Source organism: Podospora anserina, chromosome 4, assembly GCF_000226545.1.
Source record: "Podospora anserina S mat+ genomic DNA chromosome 4, supercontig 1".
In the NCBI taxonomy this organism is placed as follows: domain Eukaryota; kingdom Fungi; phylum Ascomycota; class Sordariomycetes; order Sordariales; family Podosporaceae; genus Podospora; species Podospora anserina.
The window spans coordinates 489,106-509,310 of record NW_001914834.1 but is presented as its reverse complement, the minus strand read 5'-3'; the positions used below and the strand labels follow the sequence as shown (position 1 = coordinate 509,310).

Sequence of the window (20,205 nt, the reverse complement as noted above, 5' to 3'; positions counted from 1 at the left end):
GTGGTGAAAAACAGACCATTGATTTGGGCGCAGTGGTGGCCGCAATGGTGTGTTTGGGGTGTGCTCTTAGGATTGTCGTCTTAGCATTGTTGTTGACCCAGACCCACATTGTGCTTCACCACCGCAAGTCGATTCAATTTAGGACCAGGTGAAGACTGACAAGTCGCTTCAGAGGTTTGATGAAGATGATAAAACTGGAAGTCTCGTAACCGGTCCTCCCTTTTGCTACTGGTCCGGATGATGTGACTTCATTTGGTGCCATGGATTGCCGGTGGTGAGATGAATGGTGACACGCTTTTGTCAGCTCTTCCTCCAGCTCATCAGTCAAAGCCGATTGAAAAAACTTCTTTCATATTTGCAGGCGACTGTCCAGGCAATGATAAAGGGGTAATGTTGGAGCAGTGGTGCTGAGGTGGCTGAGGGGGTTCATGTCGTCGCCCTTCGCAGTGTGATGCCAGGCCCCGACCCGAAGCTATCCCAACTGGGGAAGATAATGGCCAGTGTCTGCACCGCAAAAGTGATGCGACAGAGTAATCTCCCCATTACTTTCACCATGTTTGGTGTCCAACAAAATGACGCCATCTCCGGAGCCGAAGAGGTCGCTATCCGGGCCGGCCCCACAAATCCGATAACGGGGCGAGCTCCCCCACAGTGCCCGATGCTTGCTCTCTGTCACTCTCAACATCGACACAAACAGCTACTGACTGAGAGCCTCATCTCACTCGTTCACATTCGGCCTGTACTCAGCCCACGGGATTGGTTTTCTTTACCTTCTTCCTTCGTGCCGTCCTCATTTCACACCTGGAAGTCTTCTAAAAAATGTCCCTCATAGCCATCGGCCAACTGACATCCACCTCCTCCCTCCCCCACAACCTCACCCAATGCCGCACCCTCATCGCCCGTGCCGCCTCCCTCAACTGCAAAGCCCTCTTCCTCCCCGAAGCCTCCGATTACATTGCCTCCTCCCCCACCGAGTCCCTCTCCCTCTGCCAGCCCACCAACAAATCCGAGTTCGTCACCGGCCTCCGCGCCGAAGCCAAAAAACACAAACTGGCCATCCACGTTGGCATCCACGAGCCAAGTTGGACAGACCCCAAGACCAAGATCCGCAACACGGTGATCTGGATAGATGAGAACGGCCACATTGTTCATACCTATCAGAAGGTGCACTTGTTTGATGTTGACCTGGGGGAGAGCGGAGGGCCGGTGTTGAAGGAGAGTGCAGTGGTTGAGGCGGGGGAGAAGGTCGGGGAGGTGTGGGACGTAGAGGGGGTGGGGAGGGTGGGGAGTGCGATTTGTTTTGATGTTTGTCTTCTCGTTATATGCCGGAGAGTGATCATTTGCTGACAACGTGCAAGATGCGCTTCCCGGAGATGAGTTTGGCGTTGCGACGAAGGGGCGCAGAGATCATCACATATCCTTCTGCTTTTACAGTCCCAACAGGAAAGGCACATTGGGAAGTGCTTTTACGGGCGAGGGCGATAGAGACACAGTCTTATGCCGTTGCTGCTGCGCAGGTCGGGAGACATAATGAGAAGAGGGTTAGTTACGGGCACAGCATGATTGTTGATCCATGGGGCAAGATCGTGGCCGAGATCAAGGGGCGTGAAGGAGAAGACAATCCAGAGCCAGAGATTGCTACTGCTGTGATTGATAGGGAGCTGCTGGCCAAGGTGAGGAGGGAAATGCCGTTGAATCGGAGGATGTGGGTATTTTCCTTGCCTTGTGTCACGGTGGAAGTCGCTGACGCTGTGCAGAGATGTTTATCCAGAGATTTGATATCAACGTCGGTGAATGAGAAGCACAAATGAAGAGTTGATAAGTCGGTGAAACTTCAATAGAGGCTTGGCCCTCCAAACCATCAACGCTTGCTCCATCACAGGGGGCTGTGCCGCATTTGCTCCGGGTGTTTAGCGTGGGTTGACTACCATTGGCGCCAATGAAGCACACCACGACTTCTGTGGCTTCGGCTATGCATGCGCTGGGTGCACTCTGGGAGACATGCATTGTTGGGTTGCACAGAGCCTTGCGAGATCTTTGAAGACGGCCTTGATTCTGTGCGAATGGGTGAGATCGTAGGTGTACAAGAACTGCAAAGTCGATCTGCATAATGAGGCATGCAGCTCAAGTCAAATTGGGCAAAATGCCTGGCAATTCTGGCCGCATTTTGAACATCACCCACCTTCAAGGGAAACCTCTGGTACCACATTGTGAGGCTCTCTCTTGAGCCCCTGGCGCCATCATGCAGGCCGGCTATCCCAAGACCAATACCAAGAGGCAGCCATCTCCAGCTGGACGGGAGCTGTGTTGGTTAAAACAACACCATCCCCAACTTTGGATGCGTCGCGCCATCATGCTTCATTCTAGAAAATACCAAAAAAAATGTCAAGAGTACCAATACGAAATCTTTTCCTCTTCTCTACAGCCCTGCTCATTCGCCCATGTCAAGCGTTTAGCCTGAGCGAATGGCTCTCCAAAGACCCCTACGAGGACGGCGGCACCGTCCAGGAGCAAATCCAATGCTACGCACTCCCCTACGGCGCCATCGGAATGGCCAGCCACATTCTCACCTACTTCACTGCGTATATGCTCTCCCGCGGTAGAAACCCAATTCTCGTCTGGAAACGGCTCAAACATCGACGGTTCAACCTCTCTGTTGCTGCCATTGGGTTTGTCATTACGCTTGTCTTGACATCACTAACCGTGGCGAGATGTCGACGCACATGGCCGTTTATCTTGGTCGCAGTATGGAAGCTGGTGTTGTCGGTCACATTAACGGGCATGACCATCCAGGCGGCATTGGAGACACATGATGAGCCCAAGAAAGAAAAGCAGCCAAAGGTTGTGGAGGAGGAGCAAGGGTACTTTGCGTATGGGGATGGTGGGTACGGCTATGACTATCCCGAATCGACGTATCAGAGGACACCAACGGATGACCGTCCTGGACCGAGGACTTCGGCGGCGGATGTGCATTTGGGGCATTACTACCCTCTCAAAGTGCCGATGGGAACGGGGAGTAGGGTTAGATTGACTCAGCGGGAGGACGATGGTGATGACGACGAATGGCATGGGTATCATTTGCCAGGGCTGAAGGGGAGGTATCATCGGGTGTGGTATTGGGTCCCGTTGTATGTGCTTGGGGTCGTCGTCGGGTTTGTGGGCATCATGAATATCGTGTCGAAGCATATCATGGGGAACCAGCAGTTGAGGATCATTACTGGGGTGTTTGGGGGTGTTGTGCTCCTGATGGTCCTGGTGGCGATTGTCCTGTCATGGCTGATGATGAGCGGAAGTGGAGGATGCGTGGGGATTGTGGGAGTCGGTTGTCTGGCAGCGACAGGAGTTGCTGTGTTCATGTTGAGCGTTCTGTTTGCCTTTTACACTGACTGGGTGTTGGCTGCGCTGGCTGAGGATTTGGTGGGAACGCCATCGCGGGACAATGCTGTGTTTTACTGGGCGTATTTTGCCGCGAAGAGGTTACCAATGGTGTCTTTCTGAGCGGGACCAGGAAAGATAGAAGTGACGTTACCTGATATTAGATGGAAGGAGCGATGCCCAGCTGCTGGGACCCGAACGTGATCGCGTATCCTGGAAACTGGTCCTTCCATCCTCAACCACCTGGGCGCTCGGATTAACTCCATCACAGAAGCAAAACCAGCCTCAGTCATCCATCTCTGCCCGCATCTTCGTTACTCCTACACTGGACCCTTTGCCACAAAAACTGCGACTGAAACCGAAATGGCCACCCAAATCCCGACACTGACGCTCAACGATACAGGCCTCCCAACAAGAAGCACCAAGCGAGACTACTCCGATTCCAAACTCAAACCAGAGCCCCTCCGACTCCCACGCAAAAGTTATGGCGACAGTAGCATCAGCACTCAAAGCTCCTTTACCTCGCCCGCGAAGAGCGTCCACGCCCACGAGACACCCACCCTTGCAACCCGCCGCCCGAATGTGCACCGCGGGATGGAGGGCATGGCCTTCCTGGAACTAACACCCCCGGCTCGAAGCACAGCGCCCGGCCTGGCCAGCCTGGTGTCCAAGTTTGAGATTGCCGACGCAGTAAGCAAAGTCATTGCACAAGAGACTCGCCACGGCCCGTCGCCGTTGAAACCAGCGGCAGCGACTGCCCTGAACACCCAGAAGCAAAACCGAGCACGACCGCGAACCGAGCCTCGACCCATCTTTACCGAGGGCTCGCCTTTCACCAAACCCCCCCGTATTGCCATCCCATTTTCCGAAGCAGAGAGACCAGAAAGGGAAGCAATATCTCCAAGAACACCGACGCCAGCTGCTGGACCCAAGCTTCACGGTTCTGACGGCCTGCCAATGTACCCGCAGTCGAGCTCGCCGATCAAGAAGGTTTCCCGCCTGGAAGCCAGTCCCTTCATAATCCGCCATCAGCAAAAGTCAGGGAACACGGAAGATTAGGTACCTTCCACGCTGTTCCAGCTAAAGCGGCAGCATGATGAACAGAAGCGAGACAGTGGCGTTGTGCCCGAAGAGAGGAAGGGTTGGGACCCCAAGCTTGTTGCCGAGAGACGAAAGATGTTTGAACAAGGAGGTGGTGACCCTTTTACCTTGCCCATCATCACTCGTGCAGCAGTGAGTTCTTCCAAGCCGGTCTTTGTCGAGCACGCCAAAGCTGTTGCAAGCCTCAGAGCGTCGAGGACGAGCGAGATGGATCCCAAGGCAGGCGGCAGTGTCTCGACAGTCAGAGGCAAGCAACAGAGCCAGTCATCCATCGAGGTAGGACGAGAGGTGGAAAATACCGTCAAGAGAAACAGACACAGCGTGGCGGATTTGCGCATGGCCTTTGAGCAAGCTGTGTTGGCTGGGTCGTCAGCCAAGTCGTCCGTGTCAAAGCATCCCAAGAGCGAGTCTGCCAGTCCAAACAAGAAAGCGATTTCAGAACGAATCTACCAAGCCCAGCCAGGTCAGGCAAACAAACGCAAGGACCCGAGCTCCGAAACACCGCCGAGGGCACGCAACAGTGACCACACGGAAGCGCCAGCCAGCGAGCCCATCAACAGAAGACGCACTCGAGCCCTCGCTGAAGCCTTTGAACACGGGGGCAAATTGGGAAGCACCCCATCGAGACCGCTGCTCCAAGCACGAACACTCTCTGTCAAAATCTCCACCGTCAAGCCTCCTCCCAACGAAAGTCCCACCAAGCAGTCAAAGGAAAAGGCGGTGGCCCGCCTCAGTGACAGCGGTGTCGGACGGAGGATACTACCAGGACCACCACCGTCGCCTTTTTTACAACACTGGAGAACCAGACGGGAGACCGCTCCTGTCAAATCCGGACCCAGTCTTCCCATCATGGTCTCCACCACAGTTGCTGTCAGGACACACCGCGACTCGAGCAGCACTACTGCTTCTTCTTCCTCCTTCTCCCGAAGGTCTACGACCCCTTTTCCGGCCAAAGTGGAGGAGGCACTTCGCAAGTCGTCGAGAGGGTATGGAAACTTGTCCCAAGATGGTGCTGGGGAAGGTACTGCTACCAAGGAGTCTCCTGTCAAGGATAGGATCGGCTTGTTTGAACACCTTAGTCGTCCGAGAACGGTGAGCTCGACCTCGGGGTCTCAGAAGAGCAGAGGGTCATCGTCGAACAAGCTGGTGAAGTCTCGCAATTCGGTGAGACGGCCTTCGATGTCTGAGTTGAGACGAGGAGCAAGGGCGCTGAGAGCATTGTCGTTGACGGGACGGAGGGAGAGCAAGCCGGCGGCGGCTGGGATGAAGACCGCTGAGGGTACGACGAAGGTGACCATCACAACAAGACACAGCGTCGGGGTTGTCCAGCAGAGCACCGCCGGCAAGCCTCTGGGCAGCAGAGTCTTGCGCGCGAATACCACCACCACTGCAAAGCCAGACGGGCTGTCTCTCACTCCTAGGCGTGACTCGAGCTTTTTTGTCAAGGGGACCATGTGGAGGGTTCCGCGGACGAATCCTGCGCCGGCGGGGAAACAACAAGAGCCCATCTCTTCCAAGCCAGCACCACAACCTAGCTATGAACCGCCTTCTTCCGCCGAACTCGTCAACAAGACTGCCACCACCAAGCCGACGCTTTTCCACCCCACCAGCGCAAGAGATGGCCGCATCCTTCCCGACAGGAAGAGCTATGGCACCCTCGAGACGAAACACAGTTGGGAGACGAGCACGACTGCCCCCACCATGGCGGTTTCTGATCCATTCTTGGACAAGGCCTTTTTATCCAGGACGAGGGATATAATCCCAGTCACAGGTGATGGCAATTGCTTTCACCACCACCGCGATTCACCGCCTGTTTTGAAGGGTGGTGTTGTTATTCACCAAGCTACTACCACCTCAATCATTAGCGTTAGTCCCACGGCTAGTCATTACTCCCCTGGCAATGTCACGCCCGGCCATGAAACAGCAGAGGTACAGCGTCCTGTAGCTGTTACAAAGAAGCATCTTCAGCAGAGTTTATACCACTCCTCCTTGGGCAAAAAGGGGGGTGAAGCGTGGAGGAATAAAGCTGGCGGTGTGGGCCCGGTCTTGAGTCCAGATCTGGTGCACGCGGTGAAGCAGGGAGGGGGGAGCAGACGTTCCAGTTTGAGCTGGGGGAAGAGGGCGGCGGCGGCGGCATTGGGGATCGGGAGACGGTTGAGGGAACGGAGGGCTAGTTCGAGTGCTGCTAGGCATCAGGCGGGAGGGGGGAATTTAATCAGTCCGAGAAAGATGATGCAGGAGAGGAGTAGTCGGGAGGGGAGTGTGGTTGGGGGAGGAGGAGGAGGGAATAGGGAAGAGGATTGGGATGTTGTTGTTGCTACGCCGAATTGTAGGTTGCAGCATCCTAGGCCGTCGAGGGTTGTTGATTGGAGGAGGTGGGAGGAGGAGGAGACTAGGGGTGGTGGTGGAGAGGCTGGAGAGGATGGTGGTAAGAGGGTTGTTTTGGGGCAAGGACAGGGAGAGAGAACCATGGGTTGGCCCAAGCTGTAGCTTTTTTTTTTTTGTTTGAGGAGAGAAGAGAACTCTTGGGGAGGATTAGACACATCTTGGATCATTGTTAAGACATGTTTAAGACGAAAGATAGGACACACAAGACAACCGATAGTCGGCCTTGTGCTGGAAAGTACCAAGTAGCATTAGATAAATAATAGATGAACGCTTCTCTTCTTATCAACTGCCTGTTTTTTTTTCCATTTATCTTGCGACAGTTCAGTACCCAACACCGGTACTCAACCCCATCCCAACCCCAATCTTTTTCACCAGCGCCTTCTTGAGATACCACTCCCGCGCCAAACTCCTCGTCAACCTCGCAAATGTCTGCGGCGCGATCCGTCCCCGCTCCACCGCCCTCCCAAGCACAAAAATCGCATCCGCCAACGCCCTCTCTTCGGCGACAAGATCGTAAAGCTGGTTCCCCACCACTGTCGGAGCCACCAAAAGCTCGTCAATATTCGGCTCTGGAAGACGAGACGAGCTCTCAATCACTGCGTCTGCCTTTCTGAGCGAGTCCTGCAAGATGGACGTGTTGGACGTCAGGAGGTTCGAAAGCTGAGTCAGTTGCGCCGACTCAGCTTGCATTCTTTGGCTTGCTGCCGCCATGGCTTGCCGCTGCGATTGCAGACCTGCAAGGGAGGAGCTGTTCTGGTCACGGGCCTGCTGCCGTAGTGTAAACAGTGTTGAGGCGAGCTGGCGGAGGATCGCGTCTTTTTCAGGGTTTGGGGGGATGGGTGGCGCCGAGGTTGTGGTGGGTGGAATGGAAAGAGTTAGGTCTTCCGAGTCCATGATGTCTGGGACGGGGGGGTTGGGTTGGGGTGGTGGGGGTTGTTGGATGGGAGGTTGAGCTTGGGGTTGTTGCCATTGTTGTTGGTGGACGGGGGTGAATTGTTGTTGTGGAGGGAGGGAGCGGCGAGTGTCGTTGGGGAGGTAAGGGGGTTGAGGGGGTCCCGGGGAGTAGTTGCTTGGTGGAGGGGGAGAACGTTGGTATTGGGGGCCTGGTGGTGGTGGTGGTTGTTGCTGGACTGGAGGGTGGAAGGGACGTGGTGGTACCGGAGGAGACCGGGGCGCTTGGGGTGGTAATGGGGGTGCTGTGTCGTATCGTGATGGACCCGGTCTCGCTTGTTGCTCATGGTGCAGTCTTGGATCTTCACCGGCATACTGGCTTATAGGACGTCCTGGTTTTGGTGGTAGTGGAGGTACTGGGGGACCGGCTCGAGGTGACCCTTGGACAGGAGGTTGTCGTGGGTCGACTTGCATGCCGGGTTTTGGTGGAGGAGGTGGTGGTCTCGGCGCATTTTCCGGGCTGTGGTGTTGAGCCTGACTTGATGGCCTGGCGGCGAGATCAGGCGGGAGGGGAGGAACAGGAGGTGGTGATGCCGGTTGCAATTGCTGAGCTGGTGGAGGCGGCGGTCCCCCTGGCTGTCGAGCCACTACTGGCGGCTCTTTGGCAAAGACATCTCGCAGAATGGCGAGAAAGTCGAGAATGCTAGACTTCTGCAACGGGATAATCAGCTTCGAGTCCCAGATAACCCCATAGTATCGTCCGGAAGAGCACATACGTCCCAAAACCCAGCCCAGCCCGCGAGATATGGATGGTAGACCTGTCCCTGCGGATCAACATGCTGGCCGGGGCGCACCATCATATTCTCGGTCGGGGTCACGTAGACCAGGGGCGCTTCCTGCGGGTAGGCATGGGGAACCCATAGTGATATCGGGAATCGATATGTTGTGCGGCGAAACAGGACGGGGATGGTGCCAGTCAGGCGAAGGAGGAGAGCTGATGAACCGTTGGGGAAGGCTGTCGCAGCGCATCGTCAGTGAGCTGGCCATGCGCGCGCAATCATTCATCGAGGCAGCATGAGCATACTGTGGACATCGGTCCTCGGGGAGAGGGAGGGATATTGCGCGAGGGCCTGGGCAACATCGCTGTAGGCACGGTTGACATCCCGATATTCCTGTTGGCGGAGAGGGGTAGCAGTTAGTATGGCTCTATCGCGATATCGAGGTAGCAATTGGAACATACACTTGTCAAGACACTGTACAGCCAGTTCAGGACATGCTGCTGGACTGCCATGTTGGCGTCCTCGAAGAAGCAGGTGTTTGTAGTTATCGGCGCATAAACCCGGGGCCCTGTTGTTGTCGTCAGCGTCGTCGTTGCGGCCGTTGAGGTGCCGCCAGAACCAGGCTGGGGCGTGCTGTGGGACAGCGGTAGCCTTGGCATTCGGATGACGAGACAGGGCACCAATTTGTCTTGGCATTTCAGCCTTGGCACTTTTTCGAAGACTCTCAAACACCAGTTGGCCCGAGCTTGAGGCCCGGGTGTGCACGGTCCTCGGCTAATGGCGGGGTAAGACAAGATCTTTTTGTGCATCTTGATCGATTGCAGCCGCATACTTCAGTGCTCTGCTGACTTCCAGGTTTCTTCTTGAAGAAAAAGGTCCTTCCATTCCTTTCCTCGGCTCATCTGTCATTCAAATGCCACCCTCGTCCCACATCCCACGTCTGACGGAACAGACCGGCATAGTGAAGTGACGGCAGGTCGGGGGGCAAAGGAGGGGCCGGGGTCGGCGCAGTTCCAACATGAGCCTGGAAGAGAGGCACACGGCGTCTCGATTGCCCAGGGCAAAAGGGCGCGCCCTTTGAGGCTCCAGGTTGCGATATTTTCCTTCAAGTCTCCACTGTGCCTGGCCATTGTCTTGCCATGATTTGATCCGAGATGCCAACGGCGCAGTGTTTGACGTCTTGGCACCGTCCCATAATAACTTTTTCAAGAGGGGCAAACTTTTCGCTCATTGGAAGTGCTGCTTACAAAAGACAGCGCCTCCCTCGCAAGTTGTCTTACGACTCAGCAACCACTTGACCTCGACTCTGACTCTTTTCTATCTATTACTTGACTATCCCGTCCCATCTCGTCCCACAAGTCTTCTGGTCCGAACACTTCAAACGTCTTAACTCTTAACATATGCCCACGCCTCAACCGAGTTTTCGCACGGCTGAGGAGTATTACAGAGACAATTCTGTATACTCCTTGCGTCAGGACTGTTTCGACTGAAGCGATTATCACTTCGACTCTCAACTTTACCTTTACTCTTTTTAACGAAAAACACATTCCCGCCGTTATGTTGGCGCCCATCCCGGACCTGGCCAACTATGGAATCTCTCCAACCCACGGCTTCCTCCCGGACGTCCTGCCGTTGACGAGGCTTCCGGATCCCTACTACAACAAATGGGAGGCCATCGCGGCGAACCTGCAGGCCCTCATTCTCAGCAAGCGGCTGCGCGGGGTCATCGACCGGCTCCCAGTGCTCTCCACCATCGGTCTGGAACACGACGCAGAATGGCGCAGAGCCTACGTGCTGCTCTCCTTTATGGCCCACGGCTACATCTGGGGCGGTGATAGTCCCAGTGACCGTCTGCCGCCTTCCATTTCAGTCCCGCTGTTGAAGGTGTCTGAACACCTCGAGGTGCCGCCCGTTGCCACCTACGCAGCTGTCTGTCTCTGGAACTTCAAGCCCCTTTTCATGGACGAGGATATCGACAATCTCGAGAACCTCGCCAGCTTGTGCACTTTCACCGGTGGCATCGACGAGTCCTGGTTTTACCTTGTCTCTGTCGCCATGGAAGCCCGTGGTGCACCCATCGTCCCCCTGATGCTGAGGGCTATCGCTGCTGCCCGGGAGGACGATGCAAAGGCCGTCACCAGCTGCCTGAGCACGTTTGCTGAGCGTCTGGATGATCTGACCACCCTGTTGGTCCGCATGCATGAGAGCTGCGACCCCAACATCTTTTACAACCGCATCCGTCCCTTTTTGGCCGGCAGCAAGAACATGGGCGAAGCCGGTTTGCCCAACGGCGTTATCTACGAGGACGGAACTGGAACCGAGACCTACCGCCAATATGCCGGTGGCAGCAATGCCCAGAGCAGTCTGATCCAATTCTTCGACATCGTCTTGGGCATCACCCATCGCCCCACTGGTGAGAAGCCGACCAAGGAGCGCGGACGTGAAGGTCACGCCCCTGCGCCCAAGCACAACTTCATCATGGAGATGCGTCAGTATATGCCCGGACCCCATGCTAGATTCCTCCAGGATGTTCAAGGTGTTGCCAACATTCGCGAATATGTCGAGCAGAACAAGGACAACAAACCTCTCTCAGTTGCCTACGACGCCTGTTTGTCCATGTTGCGCGCTCTCCGCGACAAGCACATTGCTATTGTCACGCGGTATATTGTCCTGCCCAGCCGGGAAGTTCGCGCCCGGAGCCGCAGTCGGAGTCCCGAGGTCGCCCGTCGCAAGGTCAACCTCGCTACTGCTTCTCGCCAGCAGCCTCAGGGGATTGCTTACGATGCCCGTGGTGCTGCTGCCACTGCTCAAAAAGCTGCTGATGACGGGAAGAAGAGTGCTCTCAAGGGAACTGGCGGCACAGCACTCATCTCTTTCCTCAAGCAGGCCAGGGATGAGACGGGTGAACCTGCTATTGAGGAATGGACCAAGCGGTTCATGAGCAGAGTGCACAAAGGCCCGGGTCAGAACGACTTCTTTGCTGGAAAACCCGAGGAGGGGGCTGGGTTGCTGATGTCTCATACTGTCACTGAGGAGGTGGAGATGCCTGGTTTGGCAGGTACTTGGACTATTGACGATGATGTTGGAGGTATCTGCAACTATTAATGAAGTACATTATCGAGCGTGCATGGCGATTTGGCTAGCGTTTTGAACGATTAGGCACATAGTGTTTGAATGAATCAAGTGAATACCAAGGATCGCTCTCCTCTACTGATCCAAGAGTGTAGCATGTTTCTACTTCCGGCCCTAACTGAGAAAACAAGTCCCACTTGGTTGCCAGTCTCCAAATCTGCAAGGCTACGAGGATGGTCGTGCCTGGCAAGAGTTGCGACGTCTGCCAGGATTGTCAACTCTGCCAGGCATCTCAATTCTGCAAGGCATGTCAACTCTGCAAGCCTTCCCTGTACACCAGGGCCTGCTCGGATGGCATGTCTTGTCTATACAGCAAGCCTTGCAGAAGAAAATGTGTCAATAGGAAATCGCAAGTTCTGGAGAGTGCTAGACAACAGCAGTCCGCCAGTGATGGTTCCGCCAACGTGTGAGACAAAGAGAACTATCATCATCTATGCACAATACGATTGTTGCTCTTCAGTCGCGCAAAAAAGTGGATGGATCACAGGGCCCTTGTTCCCAACATTTGTTCTCTGGCCTAGAGGACTGGCAGCTTGTTTCCAAGTTCATGAGCCATAACAATACAAAACAACTTCCAACAGATGTGCCCAACAGTCAAGCGGCTCTGTCAACACAGCTGTTGTGGTCGAAAGTTATAGCACTGAGTCTCTCACCTGGCCCTCTGAATAAACTCCCCAGTCAACCATTATTTAAACAACTTGACCCCTTCGAGTCTCTCCCATCCTTCATCCGCATTACTCGTCACCATCAACTAAACACTCACAACAAACTACACCCCTTCCATTCGTACAAACAAATGCACAACCCACAACAACAAACCAAAATGGACTCCCACTTCACCAACCCCACCATCTCCTCCAAAAACAAGGAGAAGGGAAAACAGCCCGCTAAGGCTTCTTCTTCTTCTTCTTCTTCTTCTCCCTCCCACCACCACCAAAATACTTGCCCAACCCACGACAACTCCCACAAAACCCCCAACTTCAGCCCTGATCACCAGGCTGCATCATCTTCATCCACCGTCCATGCTAAATCCTCCAAAAAGGAGAAGAAGGACAAGAATAACAGCCTTTCCACAAAGATGGGGCTTTGGATTATGGGGATTTCGCTGGAGAAGGTTGAGAGGGTGAAGGAGAGGAAGAGGGAGAGGGAGAGGAAGAGGGAGAGGGAGAGGAAGAAGGAGAGGGAGAGGGAGCGGGAGAGGGAGCGGGAGAGGGAGGGGAAGTGAGTTTTATTTTTAATGTTTTAGGTAAGCTTCAGGTAGCCAACGGGGTTGTTAAGGGAAACTGATGGGGAGTGGGGGTGATGACGTGGGGATAATAGTGGTATGAGGGTTGGTGACGGGAGTAATAATCTGTACCTTTTTTCTTTACAGAAATATAAACTCTGTGCTTTAACTTGTGCAAGGTACCCAAGTAAAATGTCAATGGTGAACTGTATGTACTGTGTGTAATTCTTCTGAGTCAGAGGGCGATTTTGTCAGGTGGTGTGGCGACATGTTCTTTGTCTGTCATGAATACATCTATCTCCAATGTAATAACAGACTCGGATGCAGATTGTTCATTCAACAACACAATTTTGAGCTGATATCATCCAGCCACCTGGTAAATACTACAATAGGGCGAGTGATAGCACCGGTGGCATCCCGTCTTGTTCTGCAGTGTAGCATGCCTAGCGCTACATTGGAGGAATAAACAAGCCTGTCACCTTCCATGCCAGGAGAATGATGTAAGCGAGGTGAATGTTTTGTTCCAGCACTGGCGTGATGGTCGGGGGCAAAACACTGCGCTTCAACTTACCAAGAGTCTTAGTCATTGTCGTCAGATATGTTACAGTCAACAACCTATCACAGTTGCAGGCCGATTGATGAGGCTCATGATGATGTAGCTTGGGACGCTGGTGTCTTTGATTTCGCCATAGCATTCTTGGATTTCTTGGGTGGGTAGCAGGTCAAATCCCAACTGAAGTGTTGGTTCACCTACTAGATACAGTAGAAACGTCATTATGTTTCTAGCTAATGTTCGAGTTGCCTTGCCTAAAACCTCATCAGACTTTGAGGGGGCATCTTTGTGAAATAAATCCCGTCATATAGCCAATGCGAAATCCGTCAACAACTTGAACTCGGAGTCTGTGATAAAGCGATGAAGGGGTGGCAACTGAAAGGATTCTGGACCCTGTCAGTATACGTCCGCTGGCTTAGTCCGCTGGCTTAATCCGACATCGTCAAAGTTCCTCGAGTCCATGTATCAGCAGCCAGGGAGTTTAGTGATGCATCTGGTAAGCGTTATCTGCTCATGCTTTGGGCCTTGCTATGTTCCTGTTTCAAATTCCAGTTCGGTGAGTTGATGCGCCTGGAAAAGGGACGAGAAGAAGTGTATAAAGGGAGGAAACATGTCGACTCATTTTCTTTCACTCAAACACATCATCAAGTCTCAAGTCAAAAACCCCAAGCTACTCCAGTGAACCAATCCTCAATCTCAACAATCAAGATGTTCCAACTCAAGACCTTTATCACCCTCCTCGCTTTGGGAGGTTTCTCCGCTATGGCTGCCCCCACAGCAAATGTGCCTGTCTCAGAGCACAGCGGAATCTCTCGCCGAGAGGATGCCTCCGTCTATGCCTGTGAGCACATCAAGTGGGGTGTCCCCTGCCACACCTTTGAGTTTACTCCCAACAACTGTTGTGAGTGTTCCATTTTATCTCATTGACATATCATTGGCTGCAATAGCTACCTACTGGGACTAAACACCAAACTAACCGCACACCATGAAATCAACTTCCCCTCCAACTGGGACAACAAGATTAGTGCCATCAAGAACAACAACAAGAATGCCTTGAAATGCGGATGGTACCTGTAAGCAGCTCGTCACCTTTCGAAAGCCTTTCAGACAGAATTCTAACTCTGTGATTTAGGAATCGGGACTGCCAGGGAAGCAGCTACGACACCCAGGAGGATCAGAAGCTCAACGATGGAAACGGCAACTTCAACGACTCGATCAGCTCTTGGAAGTGTTGCCACAAGGGAGGCTGCTTCGGCAACCGTGTGGCGGGCAACAGCATTGAGATTGAGAACAGCAACGCCGAGATCAAGGCTCATGTGTAACGGAAATCTATCCGTGCCAGGGGCAAGGAAGTGCCTGTTGATGGTCAGTGGAAGAGGTTAAGGGGATTGCGTTGGTTCCGGAAACCGTTCTATCAATATCGTTCACCAACATTCCCAACTATTGGCAACGGTGGCGTTTGTAACCGTCCAATAGGTCATGTTGACCATCAGCTTTTCTATTCGACAGTCATTCGTTATAGGTACCCTGGGTCAGATGGCCGTCTAAAAAGAAATATTTTCATCTTTCTCACTGTACTGGTAACAGCGGAGATAAGTCAGGTTGAGGTTGTATTTCTCTCACTATGAAAGACATCTTGGGTATTCTTCCCACCGTCCCATCCCATCCTCCCTGAACTGGGTGGGCAATCACAATTTCCAATCCTTCTACCCTACCAAAACAGCACTTCCAAAATCTACCACGTGCAGTCCACCTCCTCCCACAGCTCGATAAAGCAGGAATGGTCGTAGGTATCGCGGAAGCATTTCAAAGCAGATTTGGAGCCGCGCTTGCCGCGGTCAAGAAACATGCACCGCCTCCGGCCAGTCCCGCTGACGATGAAGTGGGCTCTGGTGCGCACAATGTCGACGCAAACCTCAGCGATGGAGGGCACGCCGACGTTCTTCCAGCAGCCATCTTCGTTCTCAATCTTGAAGTTGTGGGAGCCAAAGTCTGTGTGCCAGAGGCCGCCGTCCCAGTTCGGTTGAAAGGGCTCCATGTCGATGAACGAGAACAAGGTCCAGGCTTCAGCTGAGGCGAGGGTGGCGGATTGGAGCAGAGTTGCTGCCGCTGCTAAGGGAGTGCTGAGGCGCATGATAGATACGCTGGAGATTGGGGGTTAGGCGTTTGTTTCATAGGGATTTCAGGCTGAGAACTCGGCTCGGAGTGGACTTACTTGGATAAGGGGTGACAAGGTTGTGCGGTTGAGGTTGAGATGGAGATGATAGCAGGATAGGGCGATGTGGGTGGAGTGGTGTTTGACTTGGAACAAGGGAAGCATGGAGATTTATAGTCTGGGATCTCCTGCTGTCCATATGGTGTCTTCTTGGGGTCACGTCCCCATACACGGATTGGGAATGGTAATGCGTGCTGTCAATCCAATATCACGATGCTGGTAGATGCCGGGGTCAGTGATAACGCGTCAGACCGCCATCACTGCGTACCTTGATGGAATTGGAGAATGATTCACCACTCGGATAAAATATTTGTATATCCACCTGGTCGCTAGTAGATTGTTGGTTGCAAACAATGATAGAAAGTTCCCAAGCAGGGTACCTTCCCTCGTCGAGTAAAGTGACATCACAGGCTCCAGTGATGTGGGCTTGAAGTATCGTGAATTTAGTCAAGCTGACTTGTTGGGGCTAGTCAATCGCGATGATGGGTCTTCAAGACTTTTCATGCGGCTTACCAACACAACTGTAGAGATTTGCTATGATTAAATCTATATCCGAAGGGTCTGTTTCTATCAACAGCACTATCATGTAGTAGTCTTGGGTCCCCAATCCGGTAACCCATGCTCGGCAACCTTGTAGCCTCAGTAATGAAGTGCACTAAGCAATCAAACATCTAATAAATTTCCTAGGCAACATGGGTTAAACCTAACAACAATCAAACAATGTTCTGGTTAACTCCGCCACGGAGGAGTCTTCACCGCTGCTGCCTGGGTCCAAGGCATACGTAAACCTCACTCCTCGGCAATATCTATTATGTCACGAATATTGGTTCTATTTGCGGTAGCCTCATCCACCAACGTTTCAACCTTTGTGAATTTTCATACTGATAGCCATGCAGCCCATCACCAGCTTCATCCTCTCAGTCGTTTGCCAATCGGACCCTTGACAGGCCTAACTGTTGATAAATACCGTCCTCTATCCCTTCCATCCCCCTCATTTTCCATCATCCATCTAACCTCAACCGTCCCCTTCCTCACGCATCTCCATCGACCTTTTCCTCCACGTTGCTTGCCACCGCTAGGACTCACCAAAAACAAGCAACAACAATGCATTTCCCCAGCCTAACCGCCATCCTCGCCGGCTTGATCACCACTGTGACCGCCGACGGCATGTCCGTCTACTCCAAATGCCCTCCCGGCTCAGGGATCGACTGCCCGGAACGCGTGGGCCTCTGGTATACCGACTTTGGGCTGCACAGGATTGATGCCCGGGGAGGGTGCTTATACAACGACGCTACTGGAGTGCCGGGGATTTATGAGCTTTGCATTGACTGGGCGGGTGGCCGCGGTCATTTTCTTGCTAGCAACCGGCCGAAGAGGTGTATCAAACAGCGGGGCGCGCGAGGTATGCAGTTTCTCTCTTCTTCCACTTCTGCGGATTTATCCCGTGTGATTCAAGCCAGAGGCTTGGTCTTTTCAAGGCTCTTGGTAAACACCTCGTTCTGACTTCATTTCTCTTCTTTACCTTTGTTTGGGACTGTACTAACTCGGACTTGTACGACAGAGCTTGGAGGAGGACACTGCACGGCTGCCATGAAGCCTTGTTTTTTGGACTCGTTTCATGAGGTTCCGTGTACTTGGTGAGAGCCGGAGCGAATGTAGTTGACGATGGGGGATTGCGGACGGATACCTGTATCTTGAAATAGGTGTAGGATGGAAGTGCCCATGCTGGAGGTTCAGCTACCTATGATGAGGTGGATGTACGTTCTTCCGTGAAAGGGAATCAAGATTGGGATGCTTGGGTATAGCCCCGAACCAGCTTACTAGCATTACGTAAACTAAGGATGAAGCAATGTGCTTTTGTTGGCCTGGCGTCCTTAACGGCCTGACGTATCTTGGTGATGTCTCTATAGAAGATAGGCCGCTTTTTTGGATCAGACAGAACTGAAGAATGAAAGAGGCGGCGATTTTTGAGGGAATAAATGCCATTTTTTGATCGGAAATCCTAAGTCTGGAGAGAGGTGGGTAGGAAGAGAAGCGGGGATACTTGCAGGAATACTTGTATTTGTGCTGATGCCAGCTCCTGTGACAGTCACAATCTTAGATGCGGCACTAAATAGGCTCGCGATGCTTTGCAGATGGAGACGGTCGTCCGGTCGCACATAGGTGATGGCCATTTTATACCAGGTAGCGTCGAACAGCGAGTCCGGTTGTGACTTTTAGTTGCGCGGGTGGAGAATGCCGAAGTCACTGGTCCGGTGGTTGATTCGTCAGGCATCAGAGGGGAGAAAAGAATGAAGGATAAGGGGAAAGGAAAGGGAAGAGGAGCGAGAGGGAGGTCATATACTCTGGAGCTCCAAGACCTATTGGCGGGATTCTCTGACAGAACTCGTGTCTTACGTGGCTGCGCGGTAAGGGCGGTGTTGGGTAGCTAGCAGAAAGGAAGCTGGTAAATGCCCATAGAATTAGAAGACACTAGTCCCGCACCGCAGTTCCGGACATCATCCATCACGAGGTAAACTTGTTAAGTGCCGGAACTCGCGCAAGGTATCCGAGTCGATGGCGTCGGTCACAGCGATGGTACTCGTTCGAAGATAAGAAGCACACTGGCAAGACTAACTAGTACTCGAGGTTCTTGAAGTGATACTAGGTATATTGCTAATACATGCTTCTTGACTGGTTGTTCAGACACATTGCGCTGGAAAGGCATACGTGGCACTAGCTGGCACTGCTTGACAAATCCCACAAAACTCTGTCCTAGGTTAGCTATCTCCATGTCTTGCGACGAGACGTGATTAACAAGGACTGCGAGGGCTCTCGTCGCCGCTGTCGTCACCCAACTCTTCTCGAACGTGGTCGGGAAAGGCACAGTATGGGATACGTCTGTACGGGACAAGTATTTAGGTATAATATTACAGAGAGAAATGCGTGAAATACCAGTTGGTGACTGAGTCACACCTAAACCCCTAACCCTTGCACACAGTCCGCAAATACGTACGGTCGCGCGGTGGCCCGTTTCGGGGATATCTCCGATGTCGGCTCATCAAACACGGGACTTGGCACGCTGTCACTCCTCTGTGTCTTTGCAATGGCGAGAATTGTCAAACCATGTTAAGCCTCTTCCACCAGCACGTGCGATCAAAATCACCAGCTCTGTCAAGGTGGGCTTCAGCGGCTTTAGGAGGTTCCATGTAATTGATTAGATAGAGCACTACCGCCTCTCTGGCGTTGAAAATGTATTTGTTGGGCTTTCGATGGGTCCTCTTTCGAGTCCAGCGAGCGGAAGTCCTTTAACGCGGGAGGCATTCTTTGCTGTGAGGAAGAGGTTTCCGATGACTGTTCTCCCCGAAGATCTGATCTTCCTCGCCGGAACCGAAGCTCTTGGGCTTCGTGGGCGCTCGTTGGGATGGTCGAGAGGCAAGTTTCTGCTTGCCTTCGTCGATGCTTGTGGACGGTGGATTCGGGCGCTTGATGGGTGGCTGGGGAGAGCGGTGCACGAGGGCAGCTGCCCTTTCCTTGAACTTGATAAAGTTTTCCTCGTTGAGACCGAGGATGCTTTCTAGCATCTCCACTGCTACCCATGTCGTTTCGACTCTCTGTCCAGGGGAGACGTCATCGATGGCTTCCGAGTCGGAATGTGACAGCTCCTGGTGGTCCAACTGGACGTCGTAGAAGCCAACAAGGTAATGCAACATCCTGGTGAGACGCTCGTTCGGGTTATCGCACATGCTGTAAAACTCTTTGGCGTTCCGAGGGAAGTTCTTGGAGTCAGGGCTGGCGATTTCTCTGAAACTGTCAAGTATAAAAACAGGTACAATTCTCATGGCAGGGTTCTTCAGGGTGCTGTTATGGAAGCGAGCAGCCATGTGCTGCGACTCGATCCTGACCTCCTTGAATTGTGCGTCGATGTTGGCAAATTGTACGTCGATCTTGGCGAATTGTGCCCTCACTTCGACCGTGAGGCCCTCGAGTCCCTGCTTGACTTCATGGATAGAGTTGTCAATGGAACGAAACCTGTCGTGAGCGCCTGATCCTGAACTTGACGTATGCAGAAAAACTCATCCTGGAGCATATACGAAGGGTGCGGGCTGAGGGTGTTCATTGCGTCTGTGGCGGAGTCGGTCAAGATTACGATGTGATGGGGAAGCTTGAGCCACAGTTTTTTTTTTTGGATTGCGGGGATTGGGCGCATTAAGTAATGTACGAGGAGTGAGATGCAGCTCCGACGGATTTACGAATTTTCTGTAGTGGCAGGCGCTGAAGCGAAATGTCGACCAGAGATCTTGGCAGGGGATGAGGGGTCAGTCACGAGCTGATACAGGGACTATCGCCATCAGGCCTCTTTCAATTCCAAACTCATTTTACGATTTGATCTCGTCCGTGAGCCTGCAAGCATCTAACGCCGTGGGACTCGGTATATTCCAAACCAAACCTGCGACCGCAATCAAGTCTCAGTGCCGCTTTCGAACACATCTCACCAACACTCAGGCAGACACCGAGCCACGGCTATCACATGCCAGTGCCCGACGTAAGGTTGATTTATTATCAG

At 53.0% G+C, this 20,205-nt stretch overlaps 8 protein-coding genes across 8 annotated transcripts; 5 read left to right on the top strand and 3 right to left on the bottom strand.

Annotated features, from left to right (window-relative positions):
- Positions 1-819: 819 nt before the first annotated feature.
- Positions 820-1,811, top strand: PODANS_4_1370 (uncharacterized protein; the record flags this gene model as incomplete). The annotated part of the gene is made up of 2 exons (XM_001903715.1): positions 820-1,305; positions 1,359-1,811. 2 exons carry the CDS (start codon positions 820-822, stop codon positions 1,809-1,811), a joined length of 939 nt encoding a protein of 312 aa, XP_001903750.1.
- Positions 1,812-4,551: 2,740 nt separating this feature from the next.
- PODANS_4_1360 (uncharacterized protein) lies at positions 4,552-6,966 on the top strand (the record flags this gene model as incomplete). The annotated part of the gene is made up of 1 exon (XM_001903714.1): positions 4,552-6,966. The coding sequence occupies one exon, from the start codon at positions 4,552-4,554 to the stop codon at positions 6,964-6,966; it is 2,415 nt and encodes an 804-aa protein (XP_001903749.1).
- Positions 6,967-7,185: 219 nt separating this feature from the next.
- PODANS_4_1350 (uncharacterized protein) lies at positions 7,186-9,364 on the bottom strand (the record flags this gene model as incomplete). The annotated part of the gene is made up of 4 exons (XM_001903713.1): positions 7,186-8,466; positions 8,532-8,770; positions 8,840-8,927; positions 8,996-9,364. The coding sequence occupies 4 exons, from the start codon at positions 9,362-9,364 to the stop codon at positions 7,186-7,188; spliced, it is 1,977 nt and encodes a 658-aa protein (XP_001903748.1).
- Positions 9,365-10,091: 727 nt separating this feature from the next.
- PODANS_4_1340 (uncharacterized protein) lies at positions 10,092-11,639 on the top strand (the record flags this gene model as incomplete). Its single annotated transcript, XM_001903712.1, has 1 exon — positions 10,092-11,639. The coding sequence occupies one exon, from the start codon at positions 10,092-10,094 to the stop codon at positions 11,637-11,639; it is 1,548 nt and encodes a 515-aa protein (XP_001903747.1).
- A 460-nt stretch (positions 11,640-12,099) lies between these two features.
- PODANS_4_1337 (uncharacterized protein) lies at positions 12,100-12,891 on the top strand (the record flags this gene model as incomplete). The annotated part of the gene is made up of 1 exon (XM_001903711.1): positions 12,100-12,891. One exon carries the CDS (start codon positions 12,100-12,102, stop codon positions 12,889-12,891), a length of 792 nt encoding a protein of 263 aa, XP_001903746.1.
- Positions 12,892-13,957: 1,066 nt separating this feature from the next.
- On the top strand, positions 13,958-14,766 carry PODANS_4_1335 (uncharacterized protein; the record flags this gene model as incomplete). The annotated part of the gene is made up of 2 exons (XM_001903710.1): positions 13,958-14,298; positions 14,577-14,766. The coding sequence occupies 2 exons, from the start codon at positions 13,958-13,960 to the stop codon at positions 14,764-14,766; spliced, it is 531 nt and encodes a 176-aa protein (XP_001903745.1).
- Positions 14,767-15,179: 413 nt separating this feature from the next.
- PODANS_4_1334 (uncharacterized protein) lies at positions 15,180-15,578 on the bottom strand (the record flags this gene model as incomplete). The annotated part of the gene is made up of 1 exon (XM_001903709.1): positions 15,180-15,578. The coding sequence occupies one exon, from the start codon at positions 15,576-15,578 to the stop codon at positions 15,180-15,182; it is 399 nt and encodes a 132-aa protein (XP_001903744.1).
- Positions 15,579-18,946: 3,368 nt separating this feature from the next.
- PODANS_4_1330 (uncharacterized protein) lies at positions 18,947-19,480 on the bottom strand (the record flags this gene model as incomplete). The annotated part of the gene is made up of 1 exon (XM_001903708.1): positions 18,947-19,480. The coding sequence occupies one exon, from the start codon at positions 19,478-19,480 to the stop codon at positions 18,947-18,949; it is 534 nt and encodes a 177-aa protein (XP_001903743.1).
- Positions 19,481-20,205: the final 725 nt, after the last annotated feature.